The sequence below is a fragment of the Mauremys mutica genome, chromosome 3 (genome assembly GCF_020497125.1).
Source record: "Mauremys mutica isolate MM-2020 ecotype Southern chromosome 3, ASM2049712v1, whole genome shotgun sequence".
Classification (NCBI taxonomy): domain Eukaryota; kingdom Metazoa; phylum Chordata; order Testudines; family Geoemydidae; genus Mauremys; species Mauremys mutica.
The window spans coordinates 158,381,276-158,401,191 of record NC_059074.1 but is presented as its reverse complement, the minus strand read 5'-3'; the positions used below and the strand labels follow the sequence as shown (position 1 = coordinate 158,401,191).

Sequence of the window (19,916 nt, the reverse complement as noted above, 5' to 3'; positions counted from 1 at the left end):
TTCAGTTTACCGTTCTCCCCTTTGGCCTATCCGTGGCACCAAGGGTATTTACAAAGTGTATGGCTGTCGTAGCTGCCTTGCTCCGTTGACATCGGATCCAAGTGTTTTCATACCTCGATGACTGGCTCATTTGGGGTCGCTCTGAGCTCCAGGTGCAATATCATGTTAGGTTCACCGTGAGCTTTTTCAGACAGCTGGGCCTGCTGCTCAATGTCGAAAAGTCCACTTTGCAGCTGACCCAGAGAATAGACTTCATCGGAGCAGTCCTGGATTCAAATCTTGCCCAGGCGTGTATACCGCATGCCTGCTTCCAGTCCATGATGAGCATTATCCATGGTCGCTGAAGCTTCCCGACCTCGACAGCATGCACGTACCTGGGTCTACTGGGACACATGGCATCTTGCACCTTCGTGACCAGACATGCCAGACTACGCCTCCGTCCACTTCAGGCCTGGCTCTCATCAGTCTACCATCCAGGCTGAGACTATCTGGACACGGTGCTCATGGTACAGACGGAAGTCTTAACCTCCCTGGGTTGGTGGCTGAACCCCAACTTCGTATGCGGGGGGATGCCATTCCATGCCCCACAGCCCTCCCTAGTCCTAACCACGGACGCATCATCTCTAGGCTGGAGCACTCACCTTGTGGACCTTCGCACACAGGGCCTTTGGTCCACAGAAGAGAGAGCCCTGCACATCAACGTGCGGGAACTGAGAGCAGTTCGCCTGGCATGCCAGGCGTTCCGCGAACACCTTCAGGGCCATTGTGTTGCAGTCTTCACAGACAACGCAAGGGCCATGTTTTACATCAACATGCAAGGGGGAGCGCGATCATCCTCCCTCTGTCAGGAAGCCATTCGCCTGTGGGAATTCTGCATAGCTCACTTGATCGACCTAATGACATCGTTTCTCCTGGGAGTCCAAAGCACTTTGGCAGATTGCCTCAGCCGGTCCTTCCTGGCTCATGAGTGGTCAGTTCACCCGGACGTTATCCATGCTGTTTTCTGGAAGTGGGGGTTTCCCCACATAGACCTTTTCACCTCTTGCAAGACTCTAAAGTGCCAAATGTTTTGCTCTCTCCAGGGATGCTCCCCGGGCTCCCTATTGGACGCCTTCCTGATGCCGTGGAAAGACCATATGTTCTATGCCTTTCCTTCATTCCCATTAGTCCACAAGATCCTTCTCAAATTGCGAAGAGACAAGGCCCACTTAATCTTGATCACCCCGGCATGGCCCAGGCAACATTGGTACACCACTGTCCTCCATCTGTCGGTGACCACACCAATTCCACTCCCGTTGTGGCTGGACCTAATCACTTAGGAGCACAGCCGACAGACCTGCAATCCCTCCATCTCACAGCATGGATGCTGCATGGCTAACTCAATCTGAGCTGTGTTGCTCCCACTCGGTGCAGCATGAACTCTTGGGTAGCAGAAAGCCCTTTATTAGGTCCACGTACCTGGCCAAGTGGAAACGTTTCTCCTGCTGGTGTGCCCTGAGCAATACTGCCCCTCTAGAGGTGCCAGTACCTATCATCCTAGATTATCTCTTGTCCTTGAAACAGCAAGGCCTAGCAGTTTCATCCATCAGAGTACACCTAGCAACAATTTCGGCCTTCCACCTGGGTGAAAACGAGCGCTCGGTTTTCTCCAATCCCATGGTCTGCAGATTCCTCAAGGGATTGGAACATCTGTACCTGCAAATTCAGCATCCGGCCCCTACGTGGGACCTCAACCTGGTCCTATACAGGCTCATAGGTGCCTCATTTGAGCCAATGGCCACTTGCTCGCTTCTGTGTCTTTCCTGGAAAACAGCTTTCCTTGTTGCTATCACCTCGGCGAGACGTGTGTCGGAGCTTCGAGCCCTAACTTTGGACCCACCGTATACAGTGTTTCATAAGGACAAGGTACAGCTGTGACCACACCCCAACTTCCTTCCTAAGGTGGTGTCTCCCTTCCATGACAACCAAGACCTCTTCCTTCCGGTCTTCTTTCTGAAGCTGCACGCCTCTTGACGAGAGCAACAGCTGCATTCCCTAGATGTTCGCAGAGCCCTCGCCTTTTACATCGAATGAACGAAATCCTTTAGGACGACAACCCAGCTGTTCATAGCGGTGGCAGACCGGATGAAGGGCCTCCCGGTCTCCACACAGCGCATCTCATCCTGGATTACATCATGCATCCGTGCGTGCTATGACTTGGCTGGTATCCCAACTACGCACCTTACTGCCCACTCTGCTAGGTCTCAAGCTTCGTCCTCCACCTCCTGGCTCATGTGCTCATATAGAAGATCTGTAGGGCAGCAACTTGGTCATCAGTACATACCTTTGCTTCCCACTATGCGATAGTGCAGCAGTCCAGGGGTGATGCTGCATTTGGTTCTGCGGTCCTTCAGTCCGTGAGATCTCACTCCGACCCCACCGCCTAGGTAAGTCTTGGGAGTCACCTAATTGGAATGGATATGAGCAAGCACCCAAAGAAGAAAAGACGGTTACTCACCTTTGTAACTGTTCTTCAAGATGTGTTGCTCATATCCATTCTAAACCAGCCCTCCTTCCCCTCTGTTGGAGTAGCCAGCAAGAAGGAACTCGGGGGCGCTGGGTCGGTAGGGGCATATATCTGACGCCACTCCCGGGGGCACCTCAGCCAACCCACCAAGTGTTGCTAGGGTAAAAATCTTCCGATGATCATGCACGCAGCGCGCACACACCTAATTGGAATAGATATGAACAACATATCTCGAAGAACAACAGTTACAAAGGTGAGTAACTGTCTTTTTAGCAGGTCAATGCTCAAACCACTGAGCTATCCCTCTCCCCCAACCTCAGTGTTCCTATTAGGCTTGGTTCACCCTATAAATACAATGGGATAGGGATGCAGTTTGCATCTATCTGCTCCTGTAGGAGCAGTTGCACCAAGACAGTGATCTACAGGAACGTGGCAATGTTTACACTATCTTCCCATAGTAGTTCTTCAAGGGAAGAGCAGATTTAATTTCTTACTAGGTTTGCCCTCTTTGGTCATTCCTGCTCACTTCCCAGGTTCTACCAACTTGCTTCAGCTGCCCCATTGGAGTGGGACTTCTGGGCAAATTATGTTTTTGTGATTTTTCCACTGGACAGACTTCCTGCTAATGAGGCCCAGCTGAATAGGTTCTGATGACAGTATGGATTAGATGATCATAATGGTCCCTTCTGACCTTAAAGTCTATGAGTCTATGAATCTAAATATCTTGAGTGTACAATTTTGTGAAATTCTTTTCGGCTTTCATTAGAAAACTATTTCTGTTAACCAATTTTTGGTGGTCATTTGAGTGTTCACCTAAACCAAGTTTCACTACCTACCTGAAAGGGTGTTGGTTTGTATATGGTTGTACAGCACTATGAAGATGAAAAGTGCTGAATTTAGCTATAGCAAGTAGCAGCTGATTTGCAAATTTAGTTACATATATATTAACAATCTTGCATTCTTCATGCTTAACATAGATGGATGTATATGTTCCTGTATGCCTGTTGTTCAAAAAAGGTGGGGAACCCTTACCTCTATGTATGTTGAAATAATTATTACATTTATACTTTAATATATATTTAATATTATAGCATATTTAGATACCAAAGGCCAAATTCATCCGTGCAATAGTGGGGGCACTTCTATTAACTTCACAAGCGTTGCTGCTACTCATACCAGTGGTGAATTTGGCCCTGTTGCATATCTTCTTTTTATTTATCATGACACCAAAAATTAGTAAATATATATGTGCATTTATACTTGCCATGTTAATAGCACTTGTCCCTACCACTGGCACAAGCTAGCTTTCAGTGACAGTGTCACAGGAAAAACAATGAGGAGTCCTTGTGGCACGTTAGAGACTAACAAATGTATTTGGGATAAGCTTTTATGGGCTAAAACCCACTTCATCAAATGCATCTTCATCTGATGGTTTTAGCCCATGAAAGCTTATGCCCAAATAAATTTGTTAGTCTCTAAGGTGCCTCAAGGACGCCTCGTTGTTTTTGGTGATACAGACTAACATGGCTACTACTCTGAAAAGTGTCACAGGAGGCACTTATGTGTATGCACATTAATCTTAACTCCAGAGGTTAAAACTGGGGTCATAGTAAATACATCCTGGCCTCAGTTACACTGGCACAACTGCAATGGCCTCAGGATTTGGCCCCTTGAGTTTAGACAGAAATATTTTCCATCACTAGAATAGCTTAACAGCTTTTAAAATACTTTGCATTCTGCAATATATTTTCCTTATGCTCTGTTGTTTCATCTCCTGTGCATAATATGTGGTGCACCAAATCAATATTGTTCTCTTTTGTAAGTAACAAATTTATCTTTGAAGGCTTGGAATTATTCAAACTTAAGTATGATTTGTTAATAGAAAAAAAATGGATTTTAGAGCTCCAAGATTTTGTATGTGAAATGTGACAAAAATTGCCGTGAAATAATGGTAAATTATAAAATACATAGACAATAAGCAAACTATAGAAATCTTATTTTTTAATTCAATATATACAGTTCACTGTGGTGATTTCTTCATTATGTATCATATTGTGGTAGATTATATGGGGAAGTACAATATTAGTGTAATATTTGGAGAGTGGAGAATATGCATACTGTTTATGATCTTTGTTTATGTATTATTGTAAATTTAAGTTCTGAGATTAGTCTCAGAAAATTAACTTGCTTTATCTCTTTTTAGCTCAGGTTATTCCATTTTCTCGTGATACTCATCTGTCAGTCTTCATCACTCAGTCTTTACATAAAATAATGCAGTCACCTGAAAGTTGTACAGAATTGTGGGAAAAAGAGTATCCAGCACCATGGCCAAATTGGGAGCTACTTCTAGGAACAGATCCATGCTACCAAAACAAAGTATGTGCTGCAAAGTTAAAAAATGTATCTAAGTAACATAACATTTGATTGTAAAATTATATTTTAAAATAATCTGTTATATGTTGAATGCTAACCCTGAGTTTGGCACTGTACAGAACAGAAAATAACACTCTCCCTGCCCTGAAGAGTTAACATTCTAATAGAGACACACACAGGATGCGCAGGGAAACCCGTCGGTGGCAATATTTGAAAAAAATGTTATCAACTTGCTTTCTGTTGTCATCCTGTTAGAAGTGAGTCTTTAGGAAGGATTCTTGGGAGGTAGTTGTAAACTAAATATGAATATACCAATCTGAATTTATGTAAGAAAGTATGGTCCTGCGTGTTTTTTTGTTGTTTTTTAACAGAAGTTCAACTTATCTATTTTGACGATCTCTGTTTTGAAAAATTGTTAATTTACAAAACTGGTCAGTAGATATCTAAATTGCTGGTAACAGAGAAAATTTAATTAGACCAACCTTTTGTCAAAATTAAATTTGTAACTATTTCTTACAATATTAAATCTACAGATTTTGACTCTTCTGTCTATTCTTAGTAGTTCAATGGAACAAGTTGAATCTTATAGCAGAAACTTTATGCGATACTGTGCCATGGTGAATGAAGCTAAAACTATGACTATGGAAATCTTAGCACTACAAAGGGAATTATCATCACATGATTTCAGAGACATCTTAAATAAGTATACAGATGATGTAAACAAGATTATATGTATGACTATTGAAAGACGCATTCATATGATTAAGGTCAGAAGTGTTAACTATCAAACAGACTGCCTGCCATATTTTGAAGCCCTGATTAATATAATACGTTCATCACTGTATGCAATAGTTGAAGCAAGGAACTCGCATCTCTCAGAAGTAAGTGACTTGATCATTTTTATTGCACACACATTTAGGGTTAATAAATGAAAATATATTATATAGCATATTGGATGTATGGCAGTGGCCCCCAACCTTTTTGTCTGGCGGGTGCCAGATGAAGGACCGGGGCGGCGGTGGAGCACCTGCCGAAATGCTGCCAAATTTCTGCAGCATTTCAGCGGTGACGCCGCTCGATCACGTCATTTGTCGGCAGCAAGTGGCGTCATCGAGAGGCGTCGCCGCCGAATTTCTGCGGCGTTTCGGCGGCGATGCCTCTCTATGACGTCACTTGCCACTGACAAGTGATGTCATCGAGAGGCGTTGCCGCCGAAACGCTGCAGAAATTCGGCGGCATTTCGGCGGATGCTCCACCACTGGCCAGGACACGGGCGCATTTAGATGCCCTCGCGGGCGCCATGGCACCCGCGGGCACCACATTGGGGACCCCTGATGTATGGTATTATTCCACACGTATATTAATCAGCAATATCATGAAAACAAGTACCGCTTAGTTGCTATGATCTCATTAAAAGATTATATAATTAAAATGATATTTTTTACATTTATGAAGGAAAACCTTAAACTATTGTTCTTTTTAAAAGCTACTCTAAAAATGTCTCATAAAGTTCTACATTTTTTTATTTCTCTCTGTTTACCACAGCAAATTTCCTCAGTTTCCAAGAAGATGATTTATTTTCTAGTTGTCAGATCCATCCATCCATCCATCTGATCCGTTGCCTTTCATTAGAACCGTTCCACATAGTCTAAGACATGCCCTGGAAAATGAGTTTTGCATAGCAAGATCCATATTGGACTTGATAATGTATTGTGCTCTTTACACTTTGCAGATTCTAGGAAGCTATGCTTGGAGGATACCTGTCATCTTCAAAATTATTTTTGTAAAAAACACTTCCAATTCTTCAAGTGGTTGTTCACATGTACTGCATTTATGGTGCACAGCATGAGGCCAACATTTTTGAACATCAGTGTCCTCAGGTGCCCCATAGCTTAGGCATAAAGGATGGGGTGGGCAAAATTGCTCTCCAGTTTCTTCTTTCCATTTGTGGTTGTGAGACTGAACATCTGCAGTATCTTTGCCCAATGCACTACTTAATTCTCATAGTTAGTTAGCTGTAGTTTATGTAGTTAGTTTCTTTCTTTCTAGTTCATTGGCTATATATATACATATTAGGGCCCGCCCTCTACTCCGGGTTCCAGCCCAGGGATCCTAATATATATATAAAAACCCAAATATATATATATATATAAAAACCCAAAACCTTTTAGCTTTATATTCAAGTCCAGATGCTCTTGGCACCAGACCCTTAGACACAGTGAAGTCCAAGACCCTGGGATTCAAGACCTGTCCCTCTTGTGAGGAAGCCATTTCTATCAACAATAGACAGCGTAAGATCCTCTTTTGTTTGGAGGATGTGCATATACCACACAAGTACTCTATATGCTGTTCCTTTTCTAAAAAGGACCCAAAAATCCAGGGTCATCTGAAAACATTCCTCGTTGAGAGCTTCACAATGGCTTTGTTGACGCCTGAGCATGAGAAGTCTATCTGATCAGACCGTACAGTCTCTGAGAGGACTCCAGTAAGTCAACGGTTCACTTTGAGCTCCAGAAATCATTTCGTTTTGAGGAAGTCCCTCTCTTTTCCAATGGGGATGGCCAGTATCTCTTCAGTGTCCTCAGGTCAATCTTCTGAAGAGAGAGGCCTCAAAGAGCACCAATCCCATGGTCACTGGAGACACAGATGTGCATCTCTGGCACTGAGCAAGTCCAGTTCAGCAGGCAGTTCAAAGCCCGTAATGGGTCCCATTGATGCCTTGACATCAAGCAGTCATCACATTTCTGCTCAGTCTCCAGGTGCCACTGACGAGTCTGGTACTAGTAATCGTGGACAGAAGCACTCAGCACTGAAAGAGTCAGCTCCAAAGATCTCAGCATCAGAGCTCCGTGCGCACAAATGTATTGTTTCTGACTGTGAAAATCCCAGTTACAAAGGACCACACCCAGAAGAATCTACTGTGGCAGAGTTCTGACCTTGCTCCCGTGGGTCCTGCACTTCTAGGCGGTTTATGCTAGCCTCAGTGGCTCACTGTGACCCTCCACGTAGCCCTTCTCTCTCTAGGGCCAGGGTTACAGTCTACTGAGCCCTTTTCATCATAGGCTGCAAGGAGGTTGGTGAGAGAACTCCCACAGTCTCTGTTCAGCCCCTGTCCTGACAGGGACCTGACTTCCCCTTCCAGAAGCTGTTCCTGTAGTGGTGGGTTGAGGGGGAACCCAGGCCCGTCCTCTACTCCAGGTTCCAGCCCAGGGACCCTAGTGGTAGCAGTTGTTGGCAGCCAACCTTTCACTGCCAGAGTTGCTACATTTCCCTGGGCCACTTCCCCACAGCTCTCCTGCTTCTCCCTTCTTCACCCTTACCTTAGGGCTCCTTTAGCGATGGTTTGAGGGTGTCTTCAGTAACCAGCCCTTCAGCCTCACCTCCTCTCCTCTGGCTCCCTGGCTCTCCCTTGCCTGACTGGAGTGAGCCCTTTTTATAGTATCAGCAGGGCCTTAATTAGAGTCAGGTGGTCACATTAACTGAATGGCCTCACCTGACTCGTTACAGGTTAATTAGAGTCAGGTGTTCTCATTAGCCTGGAGCAGCCCCTGCTCTGGTCAGTCAGGGAACAGAAAACTGTTAATCCAGTGGCCAGTATATCTGCTATTCTGCTGTACCCAACTGGCCTGGGTCTATCACACTACCCATGGCACTGGTGCAGAGTGTGAGCAGTTATTACTCTCTCGTACTGACTGTACTTCCTCCTGAGACCTTGCTGCCTGAGACTTTAATTGTGGTACATCTCCTCCTTCCCCCCCCCCCCCCCCCCCCCCCGCAGCTCAAGGTACTGAGACACCTAATGGTAACTGACGAAGATGTCATTCTGCTACTTTTTTCTGCCAAGAGGTTATGTACTCTGGCACAGACCTCAGCACCGTTACTGGTTCATGATCTCCCTCCTGGACACCTGAGAGATCTGCTTCATGGATGGAAGTAGCTTATTCCTTCTTTGAGTGCTTGTCCCTATTTGCATTCTGCTTTAGGGTGTGCATGTGCTGCATATGCCTGTGAATGGAAGTTTTTGCTAGCAGTGTTCATTGGGCTGTGCATGGGTCCTACCTATCACCATACCAAGGCTAAAAAGGGCTATGCAGGACCAACTGCCACTACAGTTCCTTCTCACCACCCTTGATCTGAGACAGAGCATTAGTATCCATAGCTTGTCTGAGTTTAGCTTCTCTTTGTAGTTGTATATAGTTAGTTATCCAACTAGTAGTGTATATATTGTTAGTTGGTTGATTAGATAGTTATAATTGGCAACAATTTTAAGGGGGTTATCTCCCCCCCCTCCATTTTTCTTAATTCTCCATATATGTTCTGGGGCCAGCATGTGAAAATCCCCAGGATTTAAATAGTGTGTGATCAGTCTGTCTGTACCCAGTTAGCACATGACCATGACACTTATCTATAAGGAGACTCACCCACCATCAAAGTGCTGTATTTGTAGATCATTTTGCCCTTGGGCCAGACATCCCAGAGAAGTCCAGCTTAGGGTGTTTCCTTATGGATAGGTCCATGAGGATAGAGTCACATCCTGTCCTGCTGAATCCTCCAGTATGTTGGCCAGTGGAGTCCAGGTTTGTCCCATTAAGCTTGGCTTTGTTTTGCTCTTGGCATCCTTCCCTAAAACACTCAGGAATCATCGGGGAAAATGAGGAGGAAAAGAGCAAACATTACTAGAAAGAGAGTAGGGACAAATCTCCTATCAAGTCCTCTTCTCCAAGCGTTCTGAGACTCCACGTGCTGGTATAGGTATGGCTGGAGCTCATAAGGAGAGTGATAATGGCTCTTCATACTCCTGCACCAAAAATTTTAAAATTCTGCAAATTTTATTTGTTGAATAAATGTGGAAGCTCCAGCATGTCATTGGGGAGAAGAAGTGGGAGATCACTGTGCAGCTCCCCCTGGGACACAGACTCAGCTGTGAGGCTGCACCCAACCCTGACACAGCACAAGGACCTGGGTTGCCCCAGAAACACCCCAGGGCTCTGTCCCTCTGTGTGGGCAGACAGGCTCAGCAAGGCAGGATCAAAGTGTGGAGGGGCTTAAGTGGGGGGATCCAGGTGTGGGTTAAGAGGGTTCTGTATGGGGCAGTCTGGGTGCAAGTGGATCAATGGGGGAGCCAGAGGTGGGGGGGATCTGGATGACCAGGGGCTTGTTGGGGAGTTCAGGTGAAGGTGGTTGGGGGTCTGTGTGTGGGGGGATAGAGCTCAGCAGGCAGAGTCTGGGTGTGGGGGGCTCAGTGAGTGGTCCAGATGCTCAGGGAGTGGGGCTCAGTGGGGTGGGAATCCAGGTTCAGATGGTTGGGGCTCAGTGGGATGTGGATCCAGGTGTGGGTGGCTCATCAGGGTGATGCAGGTGGAGTGGGGCTCATCATGGGGGTCTGAGTGCGGGGAGGTGAGGCTCGTCTGGAGGGTCTGGGTATGAAGGGGTCTGAATTCATGGGGGTTGGGTGGATGAAGGGGTGGCTCCCTGTACAGGAATCCCTCCCCCTGCAGCTGAGGCGCAATGGGTGTGGGGAGAGGGATTTTACAGAGCTTTCTGCAGCCAGGGGAGAAATCTGAGGGTGGGTCTGACACAGCCTCGGATGCTGTGCAGGGGAAGAGGAAGTCTCATCCTCCCCAGCCTAGCTGGGCCTAGCAGCTGAGCACAATGCAGGGTAGGAGCCACCAGCTAGGTCTTCCCCAGTCCCATCTCCTGCACCACAGTGATTTACTTTTCTGCTGGCTGCCCTGAGCACCCAAAACATACTGCTGGAGAGGGTCGCGTTGTACAGTACCAGGTGACTTAATGGTCTATACATAATTGTAATTCCTGCTTTTCTTGTGGAATTTACAATAATATCAAGTAGCAAAATAGTTCCATTAGTGGTACAGTAATCCTTCCCAGTACCATTCACAAATCAAGGTAGAACCCATTCCTCTCTGGAACCAACGGCATCGCCATTGAGAGGTCTCATATTCCTTTTCTGAATCCATAGCCAATAGAAATACATCACCCTCAGTTCAAGGGACATTATCCAGATAGGGCATCTAGGAATGTCTCAGCCTGTGTTTCCTCTAAGCTGCGCACACTTGATTAGCAGAGCCACACACATCTGGCAATGTGTGTTTAGGTGCCTGTAGCGGGGCGGTCACTGCACTCTGGCCCTGAAGGGGTTAAAACAGCTCTGGGAAAGGGCTGCTCTGGGGAGCCAATATGGTAGGCCGATTGGGAAGGCAGCCACAGCTGGGGCCACACCCCAATCAGACCACAGCTGGCCCTATAAAAGGGCTGTGAGCCAGTCTCTCTCCAGCCTTGGAGGGAGAAGGACCTGGCTGCCTGGAAGCACAGGGTACAGGGAATGGAGCAGGGCTGGGGAAAGGCAAGAGGAGCTGGGGAGCTCCAGACTGGTAAATTGCCAGGCTGTGGCCTTGCTAAAAGGCCAAAACAGGTACTGGGGTTGGAGAGGCGCAGCCCAGAAATAGGCAGAGGCAGCTGGTCCAACCTCCTTGCCAATGATGAGTGGCCATGACAGACTGCAGTCTGCCCCAGTGAGCGAGGGCTAGATGATGACTGGCCGTAGCCACTGAGGCAAGGTGGGGATAGAGGGTTGGGGGGTTCCCTTGGGAGGGGAGACCCAGACTTTGGGTTACTGCTGGGGACAGAACCCCAAGGTAAAGGGGCACCGGGGTCCAGGACGAACATGGGAGGCCTGAGGCAAGTGAACCACCGGCCAGGAGAGGGTGCTCCAAGCTGGAATTGAGCTAATTCCCAAGACCAGCAGGAGGCGCCATACCAGTGAATTTCACTTCACTACAGTGCCCCTCCCCCCTGCTGCTTTGCAGCCATATTGCTCCTGCAGCTGCTCCCAGGACCATCCTGCTGGCTGTGCAGAGTGGGGAGGGGAAGGGGGTGCTGATATCAAGGGTGTCCTCCTTCCCCCACCCCTGTACCTTATCTCCACACAGTAGGGGAGAGGAGACAGGGCTCAGGACTTAGAGCAGGAGAGCCGCTGAGGTCTGAACAAGCCTTCTGGGTTGTGAGTGAGTGCCTTAAAGAGACAGTGTGCAGTGTCTCAGAGACTTCCCTAGCAGTGAGCGCACACACACACACTCACTCTGACTCTCCACCTCCCCCCGCTCGTGTACCCCATCTTTGCAGAGCAGGGGAAGAGGGGGGACAGGGCTCAGGAGCAGGAGAGCTTTCTATGATTGCCTTAAAGAGACAGCACATGGTGTCTCTCAGAAACTTTCCCAGCATCCAGTTCACACACTGTCTGTGTCTTACACACACACACTCACCTCCTAACACACTTGTATTATTGTTACTTTTTGCAGTGCACATACATTGTGTAATTTTATTTTTTCAAAGTGTTATTTTAGTTTTTTGACCGGTCTATGTGTTTCATAATTTTTATTTCTCTTACATGTAAATTTAATTCTTTGAGTAGTGAGTTCTAAAATGCCTAATCTGACCTGTCTGGAGTAATTATTCCTATGGTAACTTTTAAAAAATAACATATCTAGGTTTTTTATTTCTACTGGTGATGCACATCCGCACATTACCTCAGTGCATATAACAGAATTTATTCCACAGATGGATGGAAAAAATTAGAGGGGACATTGGTTTCAGCACTCCCTCGTTAGTGACTGTCACCCTCATATGATACAGTATGCTCCCTCAGGGGCTCCTGCTCCCTTCCCCTCTGAAACACCTCAGTGTCCCTATTGAAATCTCTGGGGCCTGTATACAAGACATCCCTCTCTGGGACCACGTAGTGAGCATGACACAAGGTGACAGAAGGCCATTTTATCCCAAGGAGGATCCTTCTCAGCTTCCTAGACAGGACCAACAGTCAGATGAAGTCAGTCAGCTGGAACAAGGGGACACCAGCTCCACTGGTCCTGTCATCTTCACCCAACGAGGCAGTGGTTTGAGCTTCAGTTTCAGTTCCTGAAAACTGTCAAAAAGGACTGCTGAAGCACTTCCAGATATCACTAGAAGTGCAGGAGGCTCCTCAGAGATTATTGGACATCCATCATAGCTCGATTCCAAATAAGGTTGCTCTTTTTATCAGTGAGGCAGTCTGAGAACCAGCAAAGACTGTCACAGATTCTGGCCACCGTTGCCCCTACATCTGGAAGAGCAGAAAAAATATGTACCAGCTAAAGAGGCAGATTATCTCTTCTCAGACCCTGTTCCAAACACTCTCAAGCAGCAAGTAAGAAGAGTAAGCAACAGAAAAGGTCAGCATCATTTTACAAGGATACTAAACATCTAGACCTCTTTGGGAGAAAAAACTATTCATCATTGAGTTTTCAGTTTATCCGTTGTGATAAAAAGACAGAAAAGACCTTTAATTTATATTTCCTGCCCTGTTTAGGGGGATTCCCTCCCTTCCTGCTAGGGGCGTTTAGAAGACTCTCTCTAAATTCTTTCAGTTTAAAAAAAAAGGGGGGGGGAAGGAGGGAGAAATAACTTTCTTCTGCATTCCTCACTGCTAGAGGGTGATAGCCCTTCCTCCAGGGGCATGCTCAGCTGAGCTTCAAGAGGTGCCTCTCCTGCAAAGAGTCAGTTCCTGTAATGGACAGACACTCTCACTGTGTCCAGTGCAGAAGTGTTCCCTCTGCAACCAGATAAAGCCAAGGTCTTGCAAGAACTGGGAGCTGAAGTCAAAATGCCTTCTTATGGAGAAGACACTTCAGCCTCCAGGGGACTCTGGTGTAGACCCCGGATCATACCCAGAGTTTTCAGTGTCAAAGGAGTAGAGTCGCAGAAAAGACCAGCAGATTCTCCCTATAAAGGCTTGAGAAAAAGGGCTCCAAGCCCCCAAACTGAGTTGTTGGCCAGCCAGAGGGGTTCCCCATTGCAGCCACATCGATACTAATAGTAACCAGAAGTATCAGAGTGCCTCTGCTGTGAGCTCAGCTGCACTGCCTAGAGACACCAGGAGTCAGGTTCTGAGGCAGCGGTACTACCCCTTAAGGACAAAGACAGTTACTGTACCATCTCTAAAAGAGAGGCACCAAGTAAACCTTCAGTACCGGGTGTGACAAAGCTCCCATCTAGGGAACGCTCTGCACCATCTCAGCCATCGGTACCGATAACATTCCACAAACACTGAGATAACGAGCCCACAGTACCGCAAGAGTTCTGGTACCCTACAGACCTGACGGTTGGGAAAGAACCACAGTCCCCATTAGTCGGTACTGGGGCCCTGGTACTGAGCACATCCTGGCACCTGGAATTGTCCTCTGCATCAGGCCATGTACCACTAATAGCCTGGTCAGCGCCACCCTTACCCAGTGACAAGGAGGATGTCATTTTCCTGGTCTCTCATTGTGGCCTGCTGTCACAATACAAGGGCTCTCCTCAATTCCATTGAGCCAACACATGATCATGGTATGGGCCCACTGGGGCAACCCCATCACCTAATACCCTTCCCCCACAATGGCGGTATTGGGATCTTGGGTGACTTACACATCACGGCCATCCAGTATCTCTGAGAGAGAGAGTACACCAGATAGTTTCTTACAGCCTCGCTGTCCAGAGCCCCTGAGCCGGGGAGGAAGAAGCTTTGCACAAGAGGAAGAAGGGCTTAAAGGGGAAGCTACTCCTCCCAGCTAACTTCTCCCCATTTCCACCAGATGAGGCTGTAAAGCCTTCCCCCAATCACTAGGTGATGATTTTAAGAGAACTGAAAAATACTACATCCCTCCCAAAGAGGTAGACTTCCTATTTCAACATCTGCAACCCAACTCCATCATAGTAGATGCGGTTAATACATGAGGCAAGCAACATCATGGCAAGTTGACCTCATACAATCAGGATTGGAAAATGCTAGGTCACTTTGGCAGGAAGGCATATTGGTCTGCAACATTGTAGTTTAGAATCATGAAATACCAAGCTGTGATGCCCAAATATAATTTTATTAATTATGGGAAACTCAGTACATTTCTGGAACATTTACCAGAGACACAAAAGGAGCTGTTTCAGGCCATTGTCAGACAGGGTCAGTTAGTAGACAGCATTGGATGCTGCTGATACAGCGGTCCGCTCAATTTCCACTGCAGTGGTAATGAAGCAGGCTTCTTGGCAACACATTTCTGGGTTGCCCAAAGAGCTGCAGATGATGATGATGATGGAAGATCCCCTGTTTGAAGGGCCTGAGTTCTTTGCAGAGAAGACAGACTCTTCTCTCCACACCTTGAAGGATTCCTAGGCCACATTACCCTCCCTAAGAATCTAGTACACGGAAATGGAAGGTACAGAAGGGAAGATGTAGCGCTCAGCCACAGGACAGGTCACGACTTCCTCAGTACCCACAGTCCCAGCGCTATTATGAGCTGCAATGTAAAAGGCTCGGGGTTCAGAAGCAGTCAACACCTCAACCAGTGACCTCTCAGACCACCTCTTCTAAACACTTTTGACAGGTTGGTTGAGGGTCTGAACAACTATAACTCAAAACATGAGCTGCCATCTACTCGGTCACACCCCTTCAGAAGTCGCCTGGCTCTCTTTCACAGCAGTTGGGAGAAGATCACATCTGACGGGTGGGTCTTGGAGATTATTTCAAAGGGTTACACCATTCAGTTTATATCCCTCCTCCAGTCCCACTCTCCTTCCCCGCCCCTCTTCAGGCACACTTCTGATGAGAACCTGCTTCACCAGGAAACAGATCATCTCTTATGCCTAGGGGCCGTTGAACCAGTCCCAGTGCATCTCATGGTAAAGGGATTTTACTCTCATTATTTCCTGATTCCCAAGGCAAAGGGAGGGTGGAAGCCCGTTGTAGATCTAAGGGCATTAAACAAATATGTGAAGGTGCAAAAGTTCTAGATGGTCATTCTAGCAGCCATTATTCCAGCTCTAGAGCAAGGAGATTGGTTTTTAGTCCACGATCTACAAGATGCCTACTTCCACATCCTGATATGACCGCCACAGAGGAGATTCTTATGGTTTATCTTCGGGCAGGACCATTATCAGTACAGGATGCTCCCATTCTGCTTCTCATCTGCACACAGGGTATCTTTCAAGGTTCTCTCCATCGTAGTGGTGCACCTGTGAACATTCAGCATTGTGATCCATAGCTTAGCAAATGCCGCCTCAGGGCTTCCTCATTTCAGAATGCTGTACAAGCCACCCAGATGACCAGGGACACACATTTGTTTAACTGGGTCTACAGCTCAGTTTACAGAAATCAACACTGACCTCAGTACAGCGACTGGAGTTTATCAGTGCCGGCCTCAATGCAGTACAAACAGGAGCGTTCCTCCCACTGCACAGACTCACCACCCTTACGAGTCTCAAAGAGATAGTCCAGTCCGGTCCGGTCCAGTCCAGTTCTCAAACATTGACCTGGAAATGCCTGCAACTGCTAGGTCATATGGCAGCATGCACTTTCAACACCCCAAACACCTGAATGTTCATGAGATGTCTTTAGATGTGGATCACTTCTGTCTATTCCCCAAACAAGAACAGACTAAACAAACTATCACTAACCTCCACAGTAAAGCACTCCTTAGACTGTTGGACAGACCCATCCAATGTCCAAGCAAGTGTTCCATTCATGCAACTGACACTGACTCTAATAATAGATGCCTCCCTAATAGACTGGGGAGCTCACCTACACAACTGCAAAGTTAAAGGCAAGTGGTCTTCCACAGAAGCAACCCTCCATAGCAATATTTTGGAGCTAAGGGCCATCTGGAACATGTGTGCACACTTTCTTCCTTTCATCAAGAACGCCTATATGAAGGTCATGATGGACAATATGACCTGTATGTTTTACATAAATCACTAGTGAGCACCAGATCTCCCTCCCTCTGCACGGAAGCACTCAAACTTGGGAATTGGTGCGTCTGTCACAATGTGCTCATCTCCGCTATCTGTCTAATGGGGATACAGAACATGACAACCAACAGTCTTAATCAGAACTCTTCTCACGACCATTAATGGGAACTGAACTCAAAGGTGCTACAAGACATATTAGCCTTTGTGGAACCCCGACTACAGAGCTCTCCACTACTTACCAGAACAAGAAATGTCCTCGTTACTGCTCCAGGCCTGACCTGGGGAAACATTCACTTGGAGATGCCCTCATCCTTCCATGAGACAGGGACCTCTTGTATGCCTTTCTCTCATTTCCTCATCTGTTGAAGGTTCTGTTGAAAATTCAGCAAGACAAAATGAGTTATTCTGATTGCCCCTCCTGGCCAAGGCAAGTCTGGTTCCCTTACCTGACACAGACGGCAATATGTCTTCAGGTTTGTCTTAGGCCCATTCCCCTCCTGCTCTCTCAAAGCGAGATGCTGATCCTTCACCCCAACCTTCAGGTCTTCCGCCTTCAGGGTTGGCTCCTTATTGGTTCCAAGTTTTAGAAGTGGAATACCCTGTTGAGGTGAAAGATATGTTGCTGCACAGCCAAAAGCTGACCACTTGACGTACTTACCTACAAAAAATGGAAATGATTCCAAATTTGGTGTCATTCTAAGCACACAGACCCAACCTTGTTTTCTCTCCCTCTGATTTTAGACTACATTTTAGACCTCAGGATGTAAAAACTCTCACTCAGCTCCCTTAAGGTACATTTTGCTGTCATAACAGCTTTTCACTGTTAGATGGATACTTGGTGTTCGCTCACCCACTGATGTGTATGTTCCTTAAGGGCATTGGGAATCTCTTCCCAAATGTGAGACTACCCATTCCAACCTGGGACCTTAACTTAGTTTCCAGAGCTTTGACTAGACTTCCCTTTGAGCCCATGGCAACTTGCTCTCTCTTTTACACATGTCCATGAAGACACCATTTCTAATGGCCATCACCTCAGCAGGGTGCATAGAAGAAATAATGGCCCTAGTGGCATACCCACCATACATGGTTTCTTTTAAAGACAAAGTAACTCTGAGGCTGCATCCCAAGTTTCTCGCTAATTTGGAGACTGTGTTAGTGAAGGAACTGGGAAGTGGTTATGGATGCCCTGCACTTTAAGCCATTGGCTATGGCGCATTGGAGAATGCATAGAGCATAGCCACAGCCCCCAAAAGACACTACTGCTCAGAAAACTCTAGCCTTACATACATGGGGCCTGTGCATATCACAAGTGGAATACATGGATACAACACATCTCAAATAACTAATTACCTGTAGTGTAAATAAATGTTCTTTTTTAGTGGCAGCATTTTATAAAAAGGTATGAAGCTTTAGAGTATGTCACTTTACACTGTTGAAAAGGTGTGAAAGAGTCTGACTACACTACGAGCTAGGGCCAGGATTCCCAGCTTGTGTACACATGCTTGCGTTAATTCTCATCGGCACTGGCACACTCAAAATAGTGTATCTGCAATAGTATGGGCTGTGGTAGCAGTGGCCTGAGCTTGCTGCCCCAAGTACATACCCACCAGGGTTCAGACAGGCAGCTAGCCTATGCTAGCTTTCTGTGCTACCGTCTGTACACTACCATTTTGAGTGTGTTAGCTCAGATGAGAGCTAATGGGAGTATGTGTATACAAGTTGGGCATCACACCCTTAGACATAGCCTTAGTGTAAATGAAAATCCAGCCCTTTATCTCCAGCTCTTATACTTCATTTTGTTTTTTTTTAACTGTATTGTTCCTGGCTTCTCTCTGAGTATTTTGATGATAAAACAGAGAAAAATATAACAATATAAATAATTTAAAAGTGTGTGTTTGAACAATATAATGATTGATGTTTCATTTATTTTAGGTTATCCATTCAGCACTTAGAAAGCTGGACAAAGATCTCACAACAGTGGAAGAATTTATTGAGCACTTGACTTTTTTGAGCCAAATTTCCTCAGAGTTGCCAATGCTAGAAACTCAGTATAGCACTCTTTCCCAATTGTATTCTATTGCGAGAGCCTATGACTTCTTTATTCCAGCTGAACAATTTGCTTTATATCAGACCCTTACTCGCAGTCTGCATGATCTTAAATCAAGTATCCTTATTTGTGAAAAAGTAAAAAATGACAATATTATAAAATTCAGTGCAGATTTGGATGGCTATTTTGGCAACCTACAGTTTGAACTTAGGAACTTTAAGAACAAAGTAAGTTACTGCTCTGTTAAGAAAGCATATTTTCATCTTTAGAGTCAGTCTGGTCTAATGGATTAAAAATGAGTTTAAGAACCAGGAACTCAAGCATTCTTATCCTAACTGTTACTCTGGCTCATATTGTGGCCTTGGGCAAATTGCTTAATAATATATCTATATCTCATTTTCCCCATATGTAATGTGTGGGTAATAATACTTATGTAGCAGACAGAGGTATTATGAGGATAATTATGTAATATTCATAAATGCCCCAATTCAATAAAGCACTTAGGCATATCCTTAAGTCCCATTTACTATGCTTATTTATTTGTATTGCAGTACCACCCAGAGCCCAGGTCCCCGTTTTGCTAAGTGCTGTACAAACAAAAAGACTGTTCTTGGCCAAAAGAGCATATACAATCTGTACATATACAGTCTTTAAGACAGACTAGGTGGACAGCTAATGGAAGTCCAAGTTGACAATGAGATACAATCATAGAACTGGAAGAGACCTCGAGAGGTCATCTTGTCCAGTCCCCTGCACTCAAGGCATGACTAAATATTATATAAACCATCCCTAACAGGGGTTTGTCCAACCTGCTCTTTAAAATCCCCAATGATGGAGATTCCACAACCTCCCTAGGCAAATTATTCCAGTGCTTAACCACTCTGACAATTAGAAAGTTTTTCCTAATGTCCAACCTAATCCGTCCTTGCTGCAATTTAAGCCCATTGCTTCTTTCCTAGTCTCAGAGGTTAAGAAGAACAATTTTTCTCCTTCCTCCTTGTAACAGCCTTTTATGTATTTGAAAACTGCTATCATGTCCCCTCTCAGTCTTCGCTTCTTCAAACTAAAAAAACCCAATTTTTTCAATCTTCCCTCATAGGTCATGTTTTCTAGACCTTTAATAATTTTTGTTGCTCTTCTCTGGACTTTCTCCAGTTTGTCCACATCTTTTCTGAAATGTGGTGCCCAGAAATGGACACAATACTCTGGTTGAGG

The 19,916-nt window shown here is 45.9% G+C and overlaps 1 protein-coding gene across 1 annotated transcript in view; it reads left to right on the top strand.

Moving 5' to 3' along the window:
- The window catches only part of DNAH14 (dynein axonemal heavy chain 14), a 471,830-nt gene that overhangs the window by 110,779 nt on the left and 341,135 nt on the right, over positions 1–19,916 (top strand). Inside the window, exons 18-20 of the mRNA XM_045010332.1 lie at positions 4,710–4,882; positions 5,413–5,760; positions 18,587–18,928. Coding sequence (XP_044866267.1) covers positions 4,710–4,882; positions 5,413–5,760; positions 18,587–18,928 — 863 coding nt within the window. The remainder of the gene's footprint in view (positions 1–4,709; positions 4,883–5,412; positions 5,761–18,586; positions 18,929–19,916) is intronic.